The 20,490-nt window shown below is 55.7% G+C and overlaps 1 protein-coding gene across 3 annotated transcripts in view; it reads right to left on the bottom strand.

Annotated features, from left to right (window-relative positions):
- Nucleotides 1-3,044: 3,044 nt before the first annotated feature.
- Nucleotides 3,045-20,490, bottom strand: part of FBXW9 (F-box and WD repeat domain containing 9) — a 34,077-nt gene continuing 16,631 nt past the window's right edge. For 2 of the 3 annotated variants that reach the window (XM_075577588.1, XM_075577590.1), the window contains exons 5-11: nt 19,953-20,065; nt 16,292-16,383; nt 13,785-13,933; nt 11,802-11,915; nt 6,906-6,995; nt 4,557-4,622; nt 3,045-3,562 (exon numbers count right to left, since the gene is read on the bottom strand). In XM_075577588.1, the coding sequence (XP_075433703.1) occupies nt 3,488-3,562; nt 4,557-4,622; nt 6,906-6,995; nt 11,802-11,915; nt 13,785-13,933; nt 16,292-16,383; nt 19,953-20,065 (699 nt within the window). In that variant the 3' untranslated portion in view covers nt 3,045-3,487. Of the gene's footprint in view, nt 3,563-4,556; nt 4,623-6,905; nt 6,996-10,873; nt 11,684-11,801; nt 11,916-13,784; nt 13,934-16,291; nt 16,384-19,952; nt 20,066-20,490 lie in introns of those variants that run through there. The other variant, XM_075577591.1, reaches the window with a different exon arrangement.

Genomic DNA, 20,490 nt, shown 5'->3' with positions numbered 1-20,490 from the left:
CTCTCTTCTCCTGCTAATGTCCTGATAGGACCCTCGGGACTCTCCTCTCCTGCTAATGTCCTGATAGGACCCTCGGGACTCTCCTCTCCTGCTAATGTCCTGATAGGACCCTCGGGACTCTCCTCTCCTGCTAATGTCCTGATAGGACCCTCGGGACTCTCCTCTCCTGCTAATGTCCTGATAGGACCCTCGGGACTCTCCTCTCCTGCTAATGTCCTGATAGGACCCTCGGGACTCTCCTCTCCTGCTAATTTCCTGACACGACCCTCGGGACTCTCCTCTCCTGCTAATGTCCTGACACAACCCTCGGGACTCTCCTCTCCTGCTAATGTCCTGACACGACCCTCGGGACTCTCCTCTCCTGCTAATTTCCTGACACAACCCTCGGGACTCTCCTCTCCTGCTAATTTCCTAACAGTTGCTTCGGCAGCTACTGTAAGTGCAGTTTCCTTCACACTGCAATGTTGGGGGTAACGTAACTATATAGGCTGCAGATAAATGCTCGAATGTATAATCATTTTCGATGACTTTTAAATGTATCTTAAACTACATTACAACAAGCGGGGGTGGCCCTCCAGTCTACACTCTCACTCACTGGTGGGGCTCCCCACGAGCCTGCTCCCCTCTGCACAGGACCAGCGTGCTAAGGGTTAACGTGTGCTTGTACTTTGTGACACGGTCACCACCCCCCCCCCCCACCCACTGCAATGCTAATGAGCTGAGAGGACAAATAACTTTGTATTCACAGCTCCAAAAGCGGACAGCCTTTAGCACAGCCGAAGGGCGTCCAAGTGGTGTGAGCCGTTCGCTGATGTTTGCTGATGTTAAAGCTTCTTTATTTCAATCTTAAACTCACCAGCCATTTATCCCCAGCTCCCAATTTTCCAACTCAATCTGTCCATGCAATGTCTGTGAATTGACTGTGTAACTCTGTTCCTTTAATGTAACCATGTATTGTTATAACTCTGCGCCCAGGACATACTTGAAAACGAGAGGTAACTCTCAATGTCTTACTTCCTGGTAACACATTTATTATAAATAAATAAATAAACATAAAACATGTAACCATTGTATTATTAAACTTCCGCATATAATAATAACGCGCATTAATTTTATTAATCCACTATAATACAATTTTTTTTTTTGAATGATTAATTGTTTATTGTTCTCGTGACACTCTTCCCTCCTTTACTAAACGTTTTCTGTTATTACATAGCCAGAGAGAGAGATCGCCAATGTGGGTGTCGCACACATTCCCAGCACGCTCAAACTCCCACACCCACCACATCATGAATATATATTTATGTCAAAATGAGGGCGGAGTTTGCGCTAACTGGGAATGTGTGGCTATCCATTTCTGACTGGCCACAGTTGTAATGGAGGTATGTATGGAAGAAGGTGGCACCTCCCGCCCCCCCAGAGCTCACGCCTCCTCACCTTTTTAACTTGGGAGGTCTTTTCACTTTGCTGCAAAGAACAGGACCTATTGTGGTTCTTTCCCCCCATACAGAGGTAAAGGGGAGGGTTCACAGTGTTATACCGTGACGTGGTATGCAGGCTTATGACGCTTTGGCCAAAGGGTTTAACTAAATAACTAAGATACTATTATTATTATTATTGAAGTATTTAAACTTTATACTTATTACTTTACATGTTTTGTCAATTGGATGTAGCATTGGGCACCCCCTATCTTTTGTTGCATACAATGTGGGTGTCGTTACGATTATAAGGCCTCGGACATGGTGCAGGGAGCGCCGCTGACCCGTGCTGAGGCGTGCGCATGCTTACCAGTGAGCCCCTGCAGCCGCAATGAGAGCGGTTTTAGCAGGGGCTCGCGCACGCTTCCGCACGCTTCCAGAACCGTGTCTTACCAAATCTTTAGTTTCGGCGCTCACGGGAGCGCAGGGCCGGTCACGTTGAGCGGTTCGCCCCAATGAGGGCGAACCAGCTCCGTGACGTCACTGGTAGGAACTCTTGTGCCAGAAGACCAGTGTCACTTCATGGTAGGACGGTGCCATTGTCTGTTCAGTTACGTCATCGACGTGCCGCCCACCCCTCTGTATCGAGAATGGAGTTTGTCTTGCTTCCGATGGGCTAGGCGTGTAATGGGTTAAGTTTAAATGTTTAATTTTACTGGAATGGGTTCTGATGAGATGTCAGGTTCCCCTGGTTAACCGTGTGTAGTATCCTGACTGCTGTAAGCTGCATATAATCGAAGCAGAGTATTAATAAACAATATTTGACTAACAATTGGTGTGGGTCTGTCCATGTGTATTCGCTGGTGATATTGACAATCCTAACAAGCATTTTCTGTCAGTACACCCTCCCTTGGCAGAAGTTGAGGGGGTTCGCAGCAGACGGAGAGCTTTTAATTAGACTGCAAGCTCCTTGGGGCAGGGACTCCTTTTCCTTAATGTTACTTTTATTTCTGATGCACTTATTCCCATGACCTGTTATTTATATTATCTGTTATTTATTTGATTACAACGCGTATTACTGCTGTGAAGCGCTATGTACATTAATGGCGCTATATAAATAAAGACATGCAATACAATCGATCCAACGCAGGAGCTTCCAAAACACAGTGCCCCACCCTCCTTTGCTAGCCACCATGCTCCAGCTAAGATCCTTGTGCACTAGTGCTCACAAGTTTGCAGAGGACGTTGAGGTCAGACCAGACGTCCGGACAGGTGCAGGGCCGGAACGGTCGCCCGTCAGCCCTTCAACTAGCTCGCCTGTGCGCCAATAGGTCCTTGGCAGTGATAACTGGTGCAACGGTTCGGCAAGAAGTCTGTCCGGCTCTTGCTCCGTACGCTCCACTGTCAGGAAGGTGATTTGTCTGCTGGCCACGGTGTCGTTTAACAGTTTCCCCAGGGTGCTGGTGGGACAGGTCCCGACCGTCTCCGCTCTTGTGAATCACAAGTCTTTGGTTCCACCAGGCAGGACCAGTGTGAACTGTTCGAGCAGGCACTCCCCTGGTATAATAACTGCGTTCCAGTGTGTCAACATCTCATGATGAGATGGGTTCAAATTGGGTTTTCTTCGGGTTTCTGGGTCGGTCATTTCCAGCCGTGTGATTTCCCTGACCGGGGGGGCTTTTGGTTATATCTCATGATGACCAGGATTTTCAACCAGTTGTCCAGAGGAGGCGAGATCATAGAACATTTAGGAGAAGGGTCACAAGCTAATTGTATTGTCGTGTTAGACAAGTAACTAGAATGAAACTAGCAGGAGAAGAGAGTCCGAGGGTCAAGATCAAGAGTCTTGGCGGGCGCCAGTTGGCCAACCAGTTGGGAAGTCCTATTTTATGATGTTCTCTGATGTTCTTCATTTGGGGAGACTTTGTTCTCATCTGATTTCCTGGTTCAGGTTCTAGCAAATGTTGCTATCTCTCTCCCACCCTCTGTCCGTCTCTTTTTTTTCTCTCTCCGTGTCCCCATCTACCCCCTCCCCCAGTCAGAGGCGTCAGATGGTGGGAAAAATACTTTTATTCATTAAATCGCCAAATTTCCACCGTTTGCCCCCCGGAGGCTGCGGCTACTGTGCGTCCAGCCACACTGACCTGAGGGGAGGGGGGGAGAGAGAGCAGAGAGGAGAGGGGGAGAGGGAGCAGAGGGGGGGAGAGAGAGGAGAGAGAGGGAGAGAGAGAGCAGAGAAGGGGAGAGCAGAGAGGGGTAAGAGAGAGCAGAGGGGGGGAGAGAGAGCAGAGAGGGAGAGAGAGCAGAGAGGAGAGGGGGAGAGGGAGCAGAGGGGGGAGAGAGAGGGGGAGAGAGCAGAGAGGGAGAGAGAGCAGAGAGGAGAGGGGGGAGAGGGAGCAGAGGGGGGAGAGAGAGGAGAGAGAGGGAGAGAGAGCAGAGAGAGAGAGAGAGCAGAGAGGGAGAGAGAGCAGAGAGAGGGGGGAGAGGGAGCAGAGGGGGGGGGAGAGAGAGGAGAGGAGAGGGAGAGAGAGAGAGCAGAGAGAGGGGGAGAGGGAGCAGAGGGGGGGAGAGAGAGGGAGAGAGCAGGGAGAGTGAGCAGAAAGGGGTAAGAGAGAGCAGAGAGGGGTAAGAGAGAAGGCAGACAGGGGTAAGAGAGAGAGCAGACAGGGGTAAGAGAGGAGGGGGAGAGACAGAGCAGAGAGGGGGAGAGAGGGAGCAGAGAGTGAGACGGAGAGAGCAGAGAGGGGGAGATAGCAGAGAGACGGAGAGAGAGAGCAGAGGGGAGAGAGAGAGAGCAGGAAGAGAGAGAGCACAGAGGGGGGGGGGGGAGAGAGCAAACAGGGGGAGAGAGAGCAGAGAAAAGGGAGAAGGGGGGGGGGGAGATAGAGCCAGAGAGGGAGAGAAAAAGTGTCAAGGGAGGGAGAGAGAATGGAAGAGGAAAAAAATGGAGAGAAAGATTGAGCCAGTGACATTCTCCATCCTAACCCTCCCAATGCTCCTGTGTGCAGCCCCCCCAACCCTCCCCCTGGGGCATACCCACCCACAAACCCGCGGAGGGTGCCACACCTCCCCATAGCGCAATGACTGTAACCCTTTCAGTACTGTGGAGCCAGGCTCCCTCCCCCCATAGCACCTCACCCCGTTGACCACGGTGCAATGCGCCCGCGTGCAGAGCGTCCGAGGGGGGTCAGTGGGGATGTGAACCTGAGGGGAGACAGAGGGGAAACACGGACACTGCGTCACCTGATGAACCCAGCGGGAAAAAAATAATCAGTCCTACCACATAGAACATCGGGAGTGTATTGCGACCCGATTAAAAAGAACGCTCCCTCACGCGTTTCGCCTCCGCAGTCTGATCACTGTTCTCTCTACTTGTATGTTTCCAGTGTGTCGCTCCCGAATATTGTTTGCACCAACTAAATATAGAGAGTATCCCGGCTTTTTCTCTGTCACCTAATGATCCCAAAGTGACCTAATGAAAGGACGTGTGTAATGGGGTTAAAGGGTCAGTCCCACGCAGGAGCAAAGTGACCTAATGACAGGGACGTGTGTAATGGGTTAAAGGGTCAGTCCCACGTAGGGGCAAAGTGACCTAATGACAGGGACGTGTGTAATGGGTTAAAGGGTCAGTCCCACGTAGGGGCAAAGTGACCTAATGACAGGGACGTGTTTAATGGGTTAAAGGGTCAGTCCCACGTAGGGGCAAATTGATCTAATGACAGGGACGTGTTTAATGGGTTAAAGGGTCAGTCCCACGTAGGGGCAAAGTGACCTAATGACCCGGACATGTGTAATGGGTTAAAGGGTCAGACCCACGTAGGGGCAAAGTGACCTAAGGACAGGGACGTGTGTAATGGGATAAATCCTTTCTATTTCTGGATGTTTAATATCTGGATCACTTCAGTTTTTTACATGGAGATGTCGGTTCATGAATAGTTTCTGTTTTGCAAAATACCCCTCCCCTTATTCTCTCCCTGTATATTCTCTCTCCCCTCCCCTCCTTCTCTCCCTGTGTATTCTCTCTCACCTCCCCTCCTTCTCTCCCTGTATATTCTCTCTCACCTCCCCTCCTTCTCTCCCTGTATATTCTCTCTCACCTCCCCTCCTTCTCTCCCTGTATATTCTCTCACCTCCCCTCCTTGTGTTTTCTCTCTCACCTCCCCTCCTTCTCTCCCTGTATATTCTCTCTCACCTCCCCTCCTTCTCTCCCTGTATATTCTCTCACCTCCCCTCCTTGTGTTTTCTCCCTCACCTCCCCTCCTTCTCTCCCTGTATATTCTCTCTCACCTCCCCTCCTTCTCTCCGGTATATTCTCTCACCTCCCCTCCTTCTCTCCCTGTATATTCTCTCTCACCTCCCCTCCTTCTCTCCCTGTATATTCTCTCACCTCCCCTCCTTCTCTCCCTGTATATTCTCTCTCCCCTCCTTCTCTCCTTGTATTCTCTCACCTCTCCTCCTAATCTTCCTGTATATTCTCTCTCACCTCCCCTCCTCTCCCTGTGTATTCTCTCTCACCTCCCCTCCTTCTCTCCCTGTATATTCTCTCTCATCTCCCCTCATTCTCTCCCTGTGTATTCTCTCTCACCTCCCCTCCTTCTCTCCCTGTGTATTCTCTCTCCCCTCCCCTCCTTCTCTCCCTGAGTATTCTCTCTCACCCCCCCCTCCTTCTCTTCCTGTATATTCTCTCTCACCTCCCCTCCTTCTCTCCCTGTGTATTCTCTCTCCCCCTCCCCTCCTTCTCTCCCTGTATATTCTCTCTCCCCTCCTTCTCTCCCTGTATATTCTCTCACCTCCCCTCCTTCTCTCCCTGTGTATTCTCTTTCACCTCCCCTCCTCTCCCTGAATATTCTCTCACCTCCCCTCCTTCTCTCCCTGTATATTCTCTCTCACATCCCCTCCTTCTCTCCCTGTGTATTCTCTCTCACCTCCCCTCCTTCTCTCCCTGAATATTCTCTCTCACCTCCCCTCCTTCTCTCCGTGTATTCTCTCTCACCTCCCCTCCTTCTCTCCCTGTGTATTCTCTCTCACCTCCCCTCCTTCTCTCCCTGTGTATTCTCTTTCACCTCCCCTCCTCTCCCTGAATATTCTCTCTCACCTCCCCTCCTTCTCTCCCTGTATATTCTCTCTCACATCCCCTCCTTCTCTCCCTGTGTATTCTCTCTCACCTCCCCTCCTTCTCTCCCTGAATATTCTCTCTCACCTCCCCTCCTTCTCTCCGTGTATTCTCTCTCACCTCCCCTCCTTCTCTCCCTGTGTATTCTCTCTCACCTCCCCTCCTTCTCTCCCTGTGTATTCTCTCACCTCCCCTCCTTCTCTCCCGGTGTATTCTCTCTCTCCCTCCTTCTCTCCCTGTATATTCTCTCACCTCCCCTCCTTCTCTCCCTGTATATTCTCTCTCACATCCCCTCCTCTCCCTGTGTATTCTCTCTCACCTCCCCTCCTTCTCTCCCTGTGTATTCTCTCTCACCTCCCTTTACCCGTTCTTACCTTCATGGTTTTATCAGTGGAAGTGGTGTAGAGGGCGCCCGCTGAGTGCCAGATACCTGTAACCTGGGATCTGTGACCTACATCAAAACACTGAGAGAGAGGAAGGGAGAGAAAGAGAGAGGGGGGAGAACGAGGGAGAGGAGGAGGGAGCAGAGAAAAGAGAGGGGAGGGTTGGAGCGAGGGAGAGGAGGAAGGGGCAGAGAAAGAGAGGGGGAGGGAGGGGAGAAAATAGAGGGGGAGAGAGGGGAGGGTGGGAGCGAGGGAGAGGAGGAAGGGGCAGAGAAAGAGAGGGGGAGGGAGGGGAGAAAAGAGAGGGGGAGAGAGGGGAGGGTGGGAGCGAGGGAGAGGAGAAGGGAGAGAGGGGGAAAAGGGAGAGAGGGGGAGAAGGGAGAGAGGGAAAGGAGGAGGAAGAGACAGGGAGAGGAGGATGGGCAGAGGAAGAGAGGGGGGGGGTGAGAATGGAGGGAGAGATGGGAATGGGGGGGAGAGCCAGAGAAGGGGGGAAAGAGGGACAGAGAAGGAGAGCCAGAGTGGAGGGGAGAGAGGGACAGAGAAGGAGAGCCAGAGAAGGGGGGGAGAGAGGGACAGAGAAGGAGAGCCAGAGAAGGGGGGGAGAGAGGGACAGAGGAGAGCCAGAGAAGGGGGGGGGGAGAGGGACAGAGAAGGAGAGCCAGAGAAGGGGGGGGGGGGGGAGAGAGGGACAGAGAAGGAGAGCCAGAGAAGGGGGGGGGGGAGAGAGGGACAGAGAAGGAGAGCCAGAGAAGGGGGGGGGGGAGAGAGGGACAGAGAAGGGAGGACAGAGAGACAGAGAATGGAGAGAAACGAGAATGGGGGAGAGAGAGCAATGGGAGGGGGGAGAGAAAGAGAAAAGAAGGGGCAGAGTGGGAGAAAGTGGGGGAGAGAGATACAGATGTACATATAAACAATGTACAAAACACACACACACGCACGCACACGCACACGCGCGCACGCATACACACACACGCACACACATTTTAGGGCGCGGCCTGCACACGCGGGATATTTGATGCTTGCAGGGAAGGGATCGGGCGCTCAGCCGCATGTCTCGACAACGGTTCAAATCAAAATGTCGATCGTCTATTAAAACACTTTACTTACGTCAAGCTTCCCAAACCAGGCCCGGGGTGCAATATCTCAGAGGGTACACCATGAAGAGAACCCCTCCCCACCCCCACAAAAATAGTGCAGGACAGTGGTCAAGAAAGTAGTGGACCAGGATAAAAAAAAAAAGATGGCGGACACACTCCCAAGGAACCAGGCTAAAGAAAGATGGCCGACACAATCCCAAGGGACCAGGCTAAAGAAAGATGGAGGACGCACTCCCAAGGAACCAGGCTAAAGAAAGATGGCGGACACACTCCCAAGGGACCAGGCTAAAGAAAGATGGCGGACACACTCCCAAGGAACCAGGCTAAAGAAAGATGGCGGACACATTCCCAAGGAACCAGGCTAAAGAAAGATGGCGGACACATTCCCAAGGAACCAGGCTAAAGAAAGATGGCCGACACAATCCCAAGGAACCAGGCTAATGAAAGATGGTGGACACACGCCCAAGGAACCAGGCTAAAGAAAGATGGCGGACACAATCCCAAGGAACCAGGCTAAAGAAAGATAGCGGACACACTCCCAAGGGACCAGGCTAAAGAAAGATGGCCGACACACTTCCAAGGAACCAGGCTACAGAAATATGGTGGACACACGCCCAAGGAACCAGGCTAAAGAAAGATGGCCGACACACTTCCAAGGAACCAGGCTACAGAAATATGGTGGACACACGCCCAAGGAACCAGGCTAAAGAAAGATAGCGGACACACTGCCAAGGGACCAGGCTAAAGAAAGATGGCCGACACACTTCCAAGGAACCAGGCTACAGAAAGATGGTGGACACACTGCCAAGGGACCAGGCTAAAGAAAGATGGCCGACACACCGCCAAGGGACCAGGCTAAAGAAAGATGGCCGACACACTGCCAAGGAACCAGGCTAAAGAAAGATGGCAGACACACTCCCAAGGAACCAGGCTAAAGAAAGATGGCCGACACACTCCCAAGGGACCAGGCTAAAGAAAGATGGCCGACACACTGTCAAGGAACCAGGCTAAAGAAAGATGGCGGACACACTGCCAAGGGACCAGGCTAAAGAAAGATGGCGGACACACTCCCAAGGGACCAGGCTAATGAAAGATGGTGGACACACGCCCAAGGAACCAGGCTAAAGAAAGATGGCGGACACAATCCCAAGGAACCAGGCTAAAGAAAGATGGCGGACACACTCCCAAGGGACCAGGCTAAAGAACGATGGCCGACACACTTCCAAGGAACCAGGCTACAGAAATATGGTGGACACACTCCCAAGGAACCAGGCTAAAGAAAGATGGCGGACACACTGCCAAGGAACCAGGCTAAAGAAAGATGGCGGACACACTGCCAAGGAACCAGGCTACAGAAAGATGGCCAACACACTGCCAAGGGACCAGGCTAAAGAAAGATGGCTGACACACCGCCAAGGGACCAGGCTAAAGAAAGATGGCCGACACACTGCCAAGGAACCAGGCTAAAGAAAGATGGCAGACACACTCCCAAGGAACCAGGCTAAAGAAAGATGGCCGACACACTCCCAAGGGACCAGGCTAAAGAAAGATGGCCGACACACTGTCAAGGAACCAGGCTAAAGAAAGATGGCGGACACACTCCCAAGGAACCAGGCTAAAGAAAGATGGCGGACACACTCCCAAGGGACCAGGCTAAAGAAAGATGGTGGACACACGCCCAAGGAACCAGGCTAAAGAAAGATGGCGGACACACTGCCAAGGAACCAGGCTACAGAAAGATGGCCAACACACTGCCAAGGGACCAGGCTAAAGAAAGATGGCCGACACACCGCCAAGGGACCAGGCTAAAGAAAGATGGCCGACACACTGCCAAGGAACCAGGCTAAAGAAAGATGGCAGACACACTCCCAAGGAACCAGGCTAAAGAAAGATGGCCGACACACTCCCAAGGGACCAGGCTAAAGAAAGATGGCCGACACACTGTCAAGGAACCAGGCTAAAGAAAGATGGCGGACACACTCCCAAGGAACCAGGCTAAAGAAAGATGGCGGACACACTCCCAAGGGACCAGGCTAAAGAAAGATGGCGGACACACTTCCAAGGAACCAGGCTACAGAAATATGGTGGACACACGCCCAAGGAACCAGGCTAAAGAAAGATGGCGGACACACTGCCAAGGGACCAGGCTAAAGAAAGATGGCGGACACACTCCCAAGGAACCAGGCTAAAGAAAGATGGCGGACACACTCCCAAGGGACCAGGCTAAAGAAAGATGGCGGACACACTCCCAAGGAACCAGGCTACAGAAAGATTGCGTACACACTCCCAAGGGACCAGGCTAAAGAAAGATGGCGGACACACTCCCAAGGAACCAGGCTACAGAAAGATGGCCGACACACTCCCAAGGGACCAGGCTAAAGAAAGATGGCGGACACACTCCCAAGGAACCAGGCTAAAGAAAGATGGCCGACACACTCCCAAGGAACCAGGCTAAAGAAAGATGGCCGACACACTTCCAAGGAACCAGGATACAGAAATATGGTGGACACACGCCCAAGGAACCAGGCTAAAGAAAGATGGCGGACACACTCCCAAGGAACCAGGCTAAAGAAAGATGGCGGACACACTCCCAAGGGACCAGGCTAAAGAAAGATGGCGGACACACTGCCAAGGAACCAGGCTACAGAAAGATGGCCAACACATTGCCAAGGGACCAGGCTAAAGAAAGATGGCCGACACACTGCCAAGGAACCAGGCTAAAGAAAGATGGCGGACACACTCCCAAGGAACCAGGCTAAAGAAAGATGGCAGACACACTCACAAGGGACCAGGCTAAAGAAAGATGGCGGACACACTCCCAAGGAACCAGGCTAAAGAAAGATGGCTGACACACTCCCAAGGGACCAGGCTAAAGAAAGATGGCGGACACACTCCCAAGGAACCAGGCTAAAGAAAGATGGCCGACACACTCCCAAGGGACCAGGCTAAAGAAAGATGGCGGACACACTCCCAAGGAACCAGGCTACAGAAAGATGGCCGACACACTCCCAAGTGTAGCAGGTAATCCAGGCCATGGATGTGTAAGAGGTGTGCTTCTGGGATGTTAGGATGGATTTCATAGGTTGGCGATCACTCCCTTATCACAGTCTCACAACGATAGACAATGATAGACAATGCGGCATCACACTTTACTCGACCAATAAAGAGACGAATGACACACAGACGTCGGTGTGTAACGGGCATGGGGAAGGGAGTAACCGATTTCGGGAGGCTCGTGGATGGCTTCGACGGCGGCTGGATGCGTCAACGTCCCTCGATGCTTCGGGTGCTCCGAGACGGGCGCCGAAAGCGACGTCAACCCCTTAACCACCCGCCAAGGTCTGCGCCACCGTTGGGGGGGGGGGTGGAAAGGAGGTGTTGGTGCAGACGGGCTTCTGGCGCCGTTTCGGAACTTCGCCCCACCAGGGGAAAAAATGCGGGTGACCTGACGCGTTTCGCAGCTTTGTGGCAGCCAAATATAGCGCCCCTGGTTTGGAAGTCTTTTTTTCGGGGGAGCGGCATCCCTCATTGGGTCGTAGGATTGACGTTATTCGGCCGCGGGACCTTTCATTCTTCGGTGAGGTCGCCGGCGCCATTTGAACTTGCGTCAAGGCCTGCGCGTGTCTGTCTCCTTCCGGGAAAGTGGCACGGTCTCCGATGAAGGTCCCTCTGGGGACCGAAACGTCGGGTCTGGGGGGGTCATGAGTTTAGTGTGTGTGGTGTGTGTTGTGTGTTGGTGTGTGTGTTTGTGTGGTGTGTGAGTGGATATGTATATATGTATCCATACTCGCTGGTGCTGGAAAGTCCCTCCGTGGCTCCGGTACACGTGGATCAGGCCCTTGTTGTCTCCTGCCCACAGCTGTGGCGCTTCATATGACATACAGAACATGTAATTATCCAACTGTGAGGGGGGAGAGAGAAGGGAGGGTGAGAAAGGGGGGGTGTGAGCGAGGGGGGGGGGGAGTGAGAGAGGGGAGGAAGAGGGGGAGAGAGGGGAGGAAGAGGGGGAGAGAGGGGAGAAAGAGGGGGAGAGAGGGGAGAAAGATGGAGAGAGAGAGAGAGAGAGAGAGAAACAGAGAGAGAGAGAAACAGAGAGAAAGGTGAGGAAGGAGAGAGAGGTGAGAAAGAGGGAGAAAGAGAGAGAGAGAAACAGAGGGAGAGAGGGGTGAGGAAGAGGGAGAGAGGGGTGAGGAAGAGGGGGGGAGAGGTGAGGAAGAGGGAGAGAGAGAGAGAGAGAGAGAAACAGAGATGAGAGGAAGAGAGAGGTAAAGAAGAGGGAGAGAGAGGCGAGGAAGATGGAGAGCGAAGAAAGGAAGAGGGAGAGAGGTAAGAGAGAGGAAAAAAGGAGAGAGAGAGGGGGGAGAAAGAGGGTAGAAAGAGGGAGATGAAGAGAGGAGAGAGGGGGAGGAAGAGAGGAGAGAGAAAGAGGGGGAGAGAAAGAGGGGGAGAGGAAGAGAGGAGGGGTGAGAGAGAGGGGGGGTGAGAGAGAGGGGGAGAGGAAGAGAGGAGGGGTGAGGAAGAGGGAGAGAGAGAAACAGAGAGGAGAGGAAGAGAGAGGCGAGGAAGACAGAGAGAGAGGTGAGGAAGATGGAGAGCGAAGAAAGGAAGAGGGAGAGAGGTGAGAGAGAGGAAAAAAGGAGAGAGAGAGGGGGGAGAAAGGGGGTAGAAAGAGGGAGATGAAGAGAGGAGAGAGGGGGAGGAAGAGAGGAGAGAGAAAGAGGGGGAGAGGAAGAGAGGAGGGGTGAGAGAGAGGGGGGTTGAGAGAGAGGGGGAGAGGAAGTGAGGAGAGAGAGGAGGGGGCAGGAAGAGGGGGGAGAGCGATAGGGGAAAAAGAGAGAAGGGGAGAACACAATCATATACACGCACACTATCGTGCACGCAGATGCAGACACTCACACTGACGCACGCACGCGCACACTGACGCAGACACTCAAACTGACGCACGCACGCACACTGACGCAGACACTCACACTGATGCACGCACACTGACGCACGCGCGCTGATGCAGACACTCACACTGATGCACGCACACTGACGCAGACACTCACACTGACGCCCGCACGCACACTGATGCAGACACTCACACTGACGCAGACACTCACACTGACGCACGCACGCGCACACTGACACAGACACTCACACTGACGCACGCACGCTGACGCAGACACTCACACTGACGGACGCACACTGACGCAGACACTCACACTGACGCAGACACTCACACTGACGCACGCACTCTGACGCAGACACTCACACTGACGCACGCACACTGACGCAGACACTCACACTGACGCACGCACGCACACTGACGCAGACACTCACACTGACGCAGACACTCACACTGTCGCAGACACTCACACTGACGCAGACACTCACACTGACGCACGCATACTGACGCAGACACTCACACTGACGCAGACACTCACACTGACGCACGCACACTGATGCAGACACTCACACTGACGCACGCACGCACACTGACGCAGACACTCACACTGACGCAGACACTCAAACTGACGTAGACACTCACACTGACGCAGACACTCACACTGACGCACGCGCACACTGACGCAGACACTCACACTGACGCAGACACTCACACTGACGCAGACACTCACACTGACGCAGACACTCACACTGACGCACGCGCGCACACGCAGACACTCACACTGACGCACGCACACACGCACCCTGACGCAGACACACTGACGCACGCGCGCACACGCACGGACACTCACACTGCCGCGCACTCGCACCCGCGCGCCCTGACCTGCATCCTCTGCAGCACGGCGTTAGCTCTGCGGTCGAACACCACCAGCGTGCGATCCTCCCCGCCGGACACGATGTGACGATCGTCAGCCACCAGGGACAGGACCGGGCTGGAGTGAATCTTACGGGACTTTATCAGGGGGTTAGAGGCTGGAGACGAGAAGGGGGGACGTATCCCACAATGCACCCTGCTGCTCCACTCCCTGAATTGTGCCTGTGTCCCTCTGTATATTAGAGTGTAAGCTCTGCGGGGCAGGATTCCTTCTCCCAATGGTCCCTCCTCTCCCTGTATTGTATCTGTGTGCCTCTGTATATTACAGTGTAAGCTCTGCGGGGCAGGATTCCCTTCTCCAATGGTCCCTCCTCTCCCTGTATTGTATCTGTGCCCCTCTGTATATTAGAGTGTAAGCTCTGCGGGGCAGGATTCCCTTCTCCCAATGGTTCCTCCTCTCCCTGTATTGTATCTGTGTCCCTCTGTATATTAGAGTGTAAGCTCTGCGGGGAAGGATTCCCTTCTCCCAATGTATCCTCCTCTCCCTGTATTGTATCTGTGTCCCTCTGTATATTAGAGTGTAAGCTCTGCGGGGCAGGATTCCTCCTCCCCATCACTCCCCCTCTCCCTGTATTATATCTGTGTCCCTCTGTATATTAAAGTGTAAGCTCTGCGGGGCAGGATTCCTTCTCCCAATGGTTCCTCCTCTCCCTGTATTGTATCTGTGTCCCTCTGTATATTAGAGTGTAAGCTCTGCGGGGCAGGATTCCCTTCTCCCAATGTATCCTCCTCTCCCTGTATTGTATCTGTGTCCCTCTGTATATTAGAGTGTAAGCTCTGCGGGGAAGGATTCCCTTCTCCCAATGGTCCCTCCTCTCCCTGTATTGTATCTGTGTCCCTCTGTATATTAGAGTGTAAGCTCTGCGGGGCAGGATTCCCTTCTCCCAATGGTTCCTCCTCTCCCTGTATTGTATCTGTGTCCCTCTGTATATTAGAGTGTAAGCTCTGCGGGGCAGGATGCCCTTCTCCCAATGGTCCCTCCTCTCCCTGTATTGTATCTGTGTCCCTCTGTATATTAGAGTGTAAGCTCTGCGGGGCAGGATTCCCTTCTCCCAATGGCTCCTCCTCCCCCTGTATTGTATCTGTGCCCCTCTGTATATTAGAGTGTAAGCTCTGCGGGGCAGGATTTCCCTCTCCCAATGGTCCCTCCTCTCCCTGTATTGTATCTGTGTCCCTCTGTATATTAGAGTGTAAGCTCTGCGGGGCAGGATTCCCTTCTCCCAATGGCTCCTCCTCCCCCTGTATTGTATCTGTGCCCCTCTGTATATTAGAGTGTAAGCTCTGCGGGGCAGGATTTCCCTCTCCCAATGGTTCCCCCTCTCCCTGTATTGTATCTGTGTCCCTCTGTATATTAGAGTGTAAGCTCTGCGGGGCAGGATTCCCTTCTCCCAATGGTTCCCCCTCTCCCTGTATTGTATCTGTGTCCCTCTGTATATTAGAGTGTAAGCTCTGCGGGGCAGGATTCCCTTCTCCCAATGGTTCCCCCTCTCCCTGTATTGTACCTGTGCCCCTCTGTATATTAGAGTGTAAGCTCTGCGGGGCAGGATTCCCTTCTCCCAATGGTTCCTCCTCTCCCTGTATTGTATCTGTGTCCCTCTGTATATTAGAGTGTAAGCTCTGCGGGGCAGGATTCCCTTCTCCCAATGGTTCCTCCTCTCCCTGTATTGTATCTGTGTCCCTCTGTATATTAGAGTGTAAGCTCTGCGGGGCAGGATTCCCTTCTCCCAATGGTTCCCCCTCTCCCTGTATTGTATCTGTGTCCCTCTGTATATTAGAGTGTAAGCTCTGCGGGGCAGGATGCCCTTCTCCCAATGGCTCCTCCTCCCCCTGTATTGTATCTGTGCCCCTCTGTATATTAGAGTGTAAGCTCTGCGGGGCAGGATCCCCTTCTCCCAATGGTCCCTCCTCTCCCTGTATTGTATCTGTGTCCCTCTGTATATTAGAGTGTAAGCTCTGCGGGGCAGGATTCCCTTCTCCCAATGGTTCCTCCTCTCCCTGTATTGTATGTGTCCCTCTGTATATTAGAGTGTAAGCTCTGCGGGGCAGGATTCCCTTCTCCCAATGGTCCCTCCTCTCCCTGTATTGTATCTGTGTCCCTCTGTATATTAGAGTGTAAGCTCTGCGGGGCAGGATGCCCTTCTCCCAATGGTCCCTCCTCTCCCTGTATTGTGCCTGTGCCCCTCTGTATATTAGAGTGTCAGCTCTGCGGGGCAGGATTCCCTTCTCCCAATGGTCCCTCCTCTCCCTGTATTGTATCTGTGTCCCCCTGTATATTAGAGCGTAAGCTCTGCGGGGCCGAGTTCCCTCCTCTCCCTGTATATTAGAGTGTAAGCTCTGCGGGGCAGGATTCCCTCCTCTCCCTGTATATTAGAGTGTAAGCTCTGCGGGGCAGGATTCCCTCCTCTCCCTGTGTATTAGAGTGTCAGCTCTGCGGGGCAGGGTACAGGGCGCCTCACCTCTGGGGTCGTACACACTCACTCTCTTGTCGTATGACCCGGCCACCAGAATGTCCGGTAGGAACGCCAGACACAGGACAGCCGCCCGTCCCCTGTATACAGAGAGAGGCGGGGGAGGGGGCGGGGGGAGTCACTGTGAGGGTAGGACAGAGCTCCACAGGAGAGGGGGTAAGGGAGCGATGCTCTGCGGGTCTCTGGCAGGGAGAGGGGGTAAGGGAGCGATGCTCTGCGGGTCTCTGGCAGGGAGAGGGGGTAAGGGAGCGACGCTCTGCAGGTCTCTGGCAGGGAGAGGGGGTAAGGGAGCGACGCTCTGCAGGTCTCTGGCAGGGAGAGGGGATAAGGGAGCGACGCTCTGCAGGTCTCTGGCAGGGAGAGGGGGTAAGGGAGCGACGCTCTGCAGGTCTCTGGCAGGGAGAGGGGGTAAGGGAGCGGCGCTCTGCAGGTCTCTGGCAGAGAGAGAGGGTAAGGGAGCGATGCTCTGCAGGTCTCTGGCAGGGAGAGGGGTAAGGGAGCGATGCTCTGCGGGTCTCTGGCAGGGAGAGGGGGTAAGGGAGCCGCTCTGCAGGTCTCTGGCAGGGAGGAGGGATAAGGGAGCGACACTCTGCAGGTCTCTGGCAGGGAGAGGGGGTAAGGGAGCGACGCTCTGCAGGTCTCTGGCTGGGAGAGGGGGTAAGGGTGCGACGCTCTGCAGGTCTCTGCCAGGGAGAGGGGTAAGGGAGCGATGCTCTGCGGGTCTCTGGCTGGGAGAGGGGGTAAGGGAGCGACGCTCTGCAGGTCTCTGGCAGGGAGGAGGGATAAGGGAGCGACGCTCTGCAGGTCTCTGGCAGGGAGAGGGGGTAAGGGAGCGATGCTCTGCAGATCTCTGGCAGAGAGAGGGGGTAAGGGAGCGACGCTCTGCAGGTCTCTGGCAGGGAGAAGGGGTAAGGGAGCGACGCTCTGCAGGTCTCTGGCAGGGAGGAGGGATAAGGGAGCGACGCTCTGCAGGTCTCTGGCAGGGAGAGGGGGTAAGGGAGGGACGCTCTGCGGGTCTCTTGCAGGGAGAGCGGGTAAGGGAGTGACGCTCTGCAGGTCTCTGGCAGGGAGAAAGGTAAGGGAGCGACGCTCTGCAGGTCTCTGGCAGGGAGAGGGGGTAAGGGAGCGACGCTCTGCAGGTCTCTGGCAGGGAGAGGGGGTAAGGGAGCGACGCTCTGCAGAACTCTGGCAGGGAGTAGGGATAAGGGAGCGACGCTCTGCAGGTCTCTGGCAGGGAGGAGGGATAAGGGAGCGACGCTCTGCGGGTCTCTTGCAGGGAGAGGGGGTAAGGGAGCGACGCTCTGCAGGTCTCTGGCAGGGAGAGGGGGTAAGGGAGCGACGCTCTGCAGGTCTCTGGCAGGGAGGAGGGATAAGGGAGCGACGCTCTGCGGGTCTCTTGCAGGGAGAGGGGGTAAGGGAGCGACGCTCTGCAGGTCTCTGGCAGGGAGAGGGGGTAAGGGAGCGACGCTCTGCAGGTCTCTGGCAGGGAGAGGGGGTAAGGGAGCGACGCTCTGCAGGTCTCTGGCAGGGAGAGGGGGTAAGGGAGCGACACTCTGCAGGTCTCTGGCAGGGAGAGGGGGTAAGGGAGCGACGCTCTGCAGGTCTCTGGCAGGGAGAGGGGATAAGGGAGCGACGCTCTGCAGGTCTCTGGCAGGGAGAGAGGGTAAGGGAGCGGCGCTCTGCAGGTCTCTGGCAGAGAGAGAGGGTAAGGGAGCGATGCTCTGCAGGTCTCTGGCAGGGAGAGGGGTAAGGGAGCGATGCTCTGCGTGTCTCTGGCAGGGAGAGGGGGTAAGGGAGCCGCTCTGCAGGTCTCTGGCAGGGAGGAGGGATAAGGGAGCGACATTCTGCAGGTCTCTGGCAGGGAGAGGGGGTAAGGGAGCGACGCTCTGCAGGTCTCTGGCAGGGAGAGGGGGTAAGGGAGCGACGCTCTGCAGGTCTCTGCCAGGGAGAGGGGTAAGGGAGCGATGCTCTGCGGGTCTCTGGCTGGGAGAGGGGGTAAGGGAGCGACGCTCTGCAGGTCTCTGGCAGGGAGGAGGGATAAGGGAGCGACGCTCTGCAGGTCTCTGGCAGGGAGAGGGGGTAAGGGAGCGATGCTCTGCAGATCTCTGGCAGAGAGAGGGGGTAAGGGAGCGACGCTCTGCAGGTCTCTGGCAGGGAGAGGGGGTAAGGGAGCGACGCTCTGCAGGTCTCTGGCAGGGAGGAGGGATAAGGGAGCGACGCTCTGCAGGTCTCTGGCAGGGAGAGGGGGTAAGGGAGGGACGCTCTGCGGGTCTCTTGCAGGGAGAGCGGGTAAGGGAGTGACGCTCTGCAGGTCTCTGGCAGGGAGAGGGGTAAGGGAGCGACGCTCTGCAGGTCTCTGGCAGGGAGGAGGGATAAGGGAGCGACGCTCTGCAGGTCTCTGGCAGGGAGAGGGGGTAAGGGAGCGACGCTCTGCAGGTCTCTGGCAGGGAGGAGGGATAAGGGAGCGACGCTCTGCAGGTCTCTGGCAGGGAGGAGGGATAAGGGAGCGACGCTCTGCAGGTCTCTGGCAGGGAGGAGGGATAAGGGAGCGACGCTCTGCGGGTCTCTTGCAGGGAGAGGGGGTAAGGGAGCGACGCTCTGCAGGTCTCTGGCAGGGAGAGGGGGTAAGGGAGCGACGCTCTGCAGGTCTCTGGCAGGGAGAGGGTAAGGGAGCGACGCTCTGCAGGTCTCTGGCAGGGAGAGGGTAAGGGAGCGACGCTCTGCAGGTCTCTGGCAGGGAGAGGGGGTAAGGGAGCGATGCTCTGCAGGTCTCTGGCAGGGAGAGGGGGTAAGGAGGCGACGCTCTGCAGGTCTCTGGCAGGGAGAGAGGGTAAGGGAGCGACGCTCTGCAGGTCTCTGGCAGGGAGAGGGTAAGGGAGCGACGCTCTGCAGGGTCTCTGGCAGGGAGAGGGGGTAAGGGAGCGACGCTCTGCAGGTCTCTGGCAGGGAGGAGGGATAAGGGAGCGACGCTCTGCAGGTCTCTGGCAGGGACAGGGGGTAAGGGAGCGACGCTCTGCAGGTCTCTGGCAGGGAGGAGGGATAAGGGAGCGACGCTCTGCAGGTCTCTGGCAGGGAGAGGGGGTAAGGGAGCGACGCTCTGCAGGTCTCTGGCAGGGAGGAGGGATAAGGGAGCGACGCTCTGCAGGTCTCTGGCAGGGAGGAGGGATAAGGGAGCGACGCTCTGCAGGTCTCTGGCAGGGAGGAGGGATAAGGGAGCGACGCTCTGCGGGTATCTTGCAGGGAGAGGGGGTAAGGGAGCGACGCTCTGCAGGTCTCTGGCAGGGAGAGGGGGTAAGGGAGCGACGCTCTGCAGGTCTCTGGCAGGGAGAGGGTAAGGGAGCGACGCTCTGCAGGTCTCTGGCAGGGAGAGGGTAAGGGAGCGACGCTCTGCAGGTCTCTGGCAGGGAGAGGGGGTAAGGGAGCGATGCTCTGCAGGTCTCTGGCAGGGAGAGGGGGTAAGGAGGCGACGCTCTGCAGGTCTCTGGCAGGGAGAGAGGGTAAGGGAGCGACGCTCTGCAGGTCTCTGGCAGGGAGAGGGGGTAAGGAGGCGACGCTCTGCAGGTCTCTGGCAGGGAGAGGGTAAGGGAGCGACGCTCTGCAGGTCTCTGGCAGGGAGAGGGGGTAAGGGAGCGACGCTCTGCAGAAGTACCGGATCTCTGCCACCTGCTGCCCTTCTGCCTCAATATCCCAGATCTTCACGGTGCTGTCCCAGGATCCCGAGCAGAGGAGGTTCCCACAGGCAGCCAGAGACCAGGCCCAGCCCTGAGAGAGGAGGAGAGGGAGGCTGGCACTGCCCGCGCTGTGTGAGGGGGAGGCTGGCACTGCCGCTGCCCGCGCTGTGTGAGGGGGAGCCTGGCACTGCCCGCGCTGTGTGAGGGGGAGGCTGGCACTGCCCGCGCTGTGTGAGGGGGAGGCTGGCACTGCCGCTGCCCGCGCTGTGTGAGGGGGAGGCTGGCACTGCCGCTGCCCGCGCTGTGTGAGGGGGAGGCTGGCACTGCCGCTGCCCGCGCTGTGTGAGGGGGAGGCTGGCACTGCCGCTGCCCGCGCTGTGTGAGGGGGAGGCTGGCACTGCCGCTGCCCGCGCTGTGTGAGGGGGAGGCTGGCACTGCCGCTGCCCGCGCTGTGTGAGGGGGAGGCTGGCACTGCCGCTGCCCGCGCTGTGTGAGGGGGAGGCTGGCACTGCCGCT

This window comes from Ascaphus truei, chromosome 20, assembly GCF_040206685.1.
Source record: "Ascaphus truei isolate aAscTru1 chromosome 20, aAscTru1.hap1, whole genome shotgun sequence".
NCBI classification, from domain to species: domain Eukaryota; kingdom Metazoa; phylum Chordata; class Amphibia; order Anura; family Ascaphidae; genus Ascaphus; species Ascaphus truei.
The sequence above is the reverse complement of the archived record's forward strand: the minus strand, read 5'-3'. Positions and strand labels throughout refer to the sequence as shown.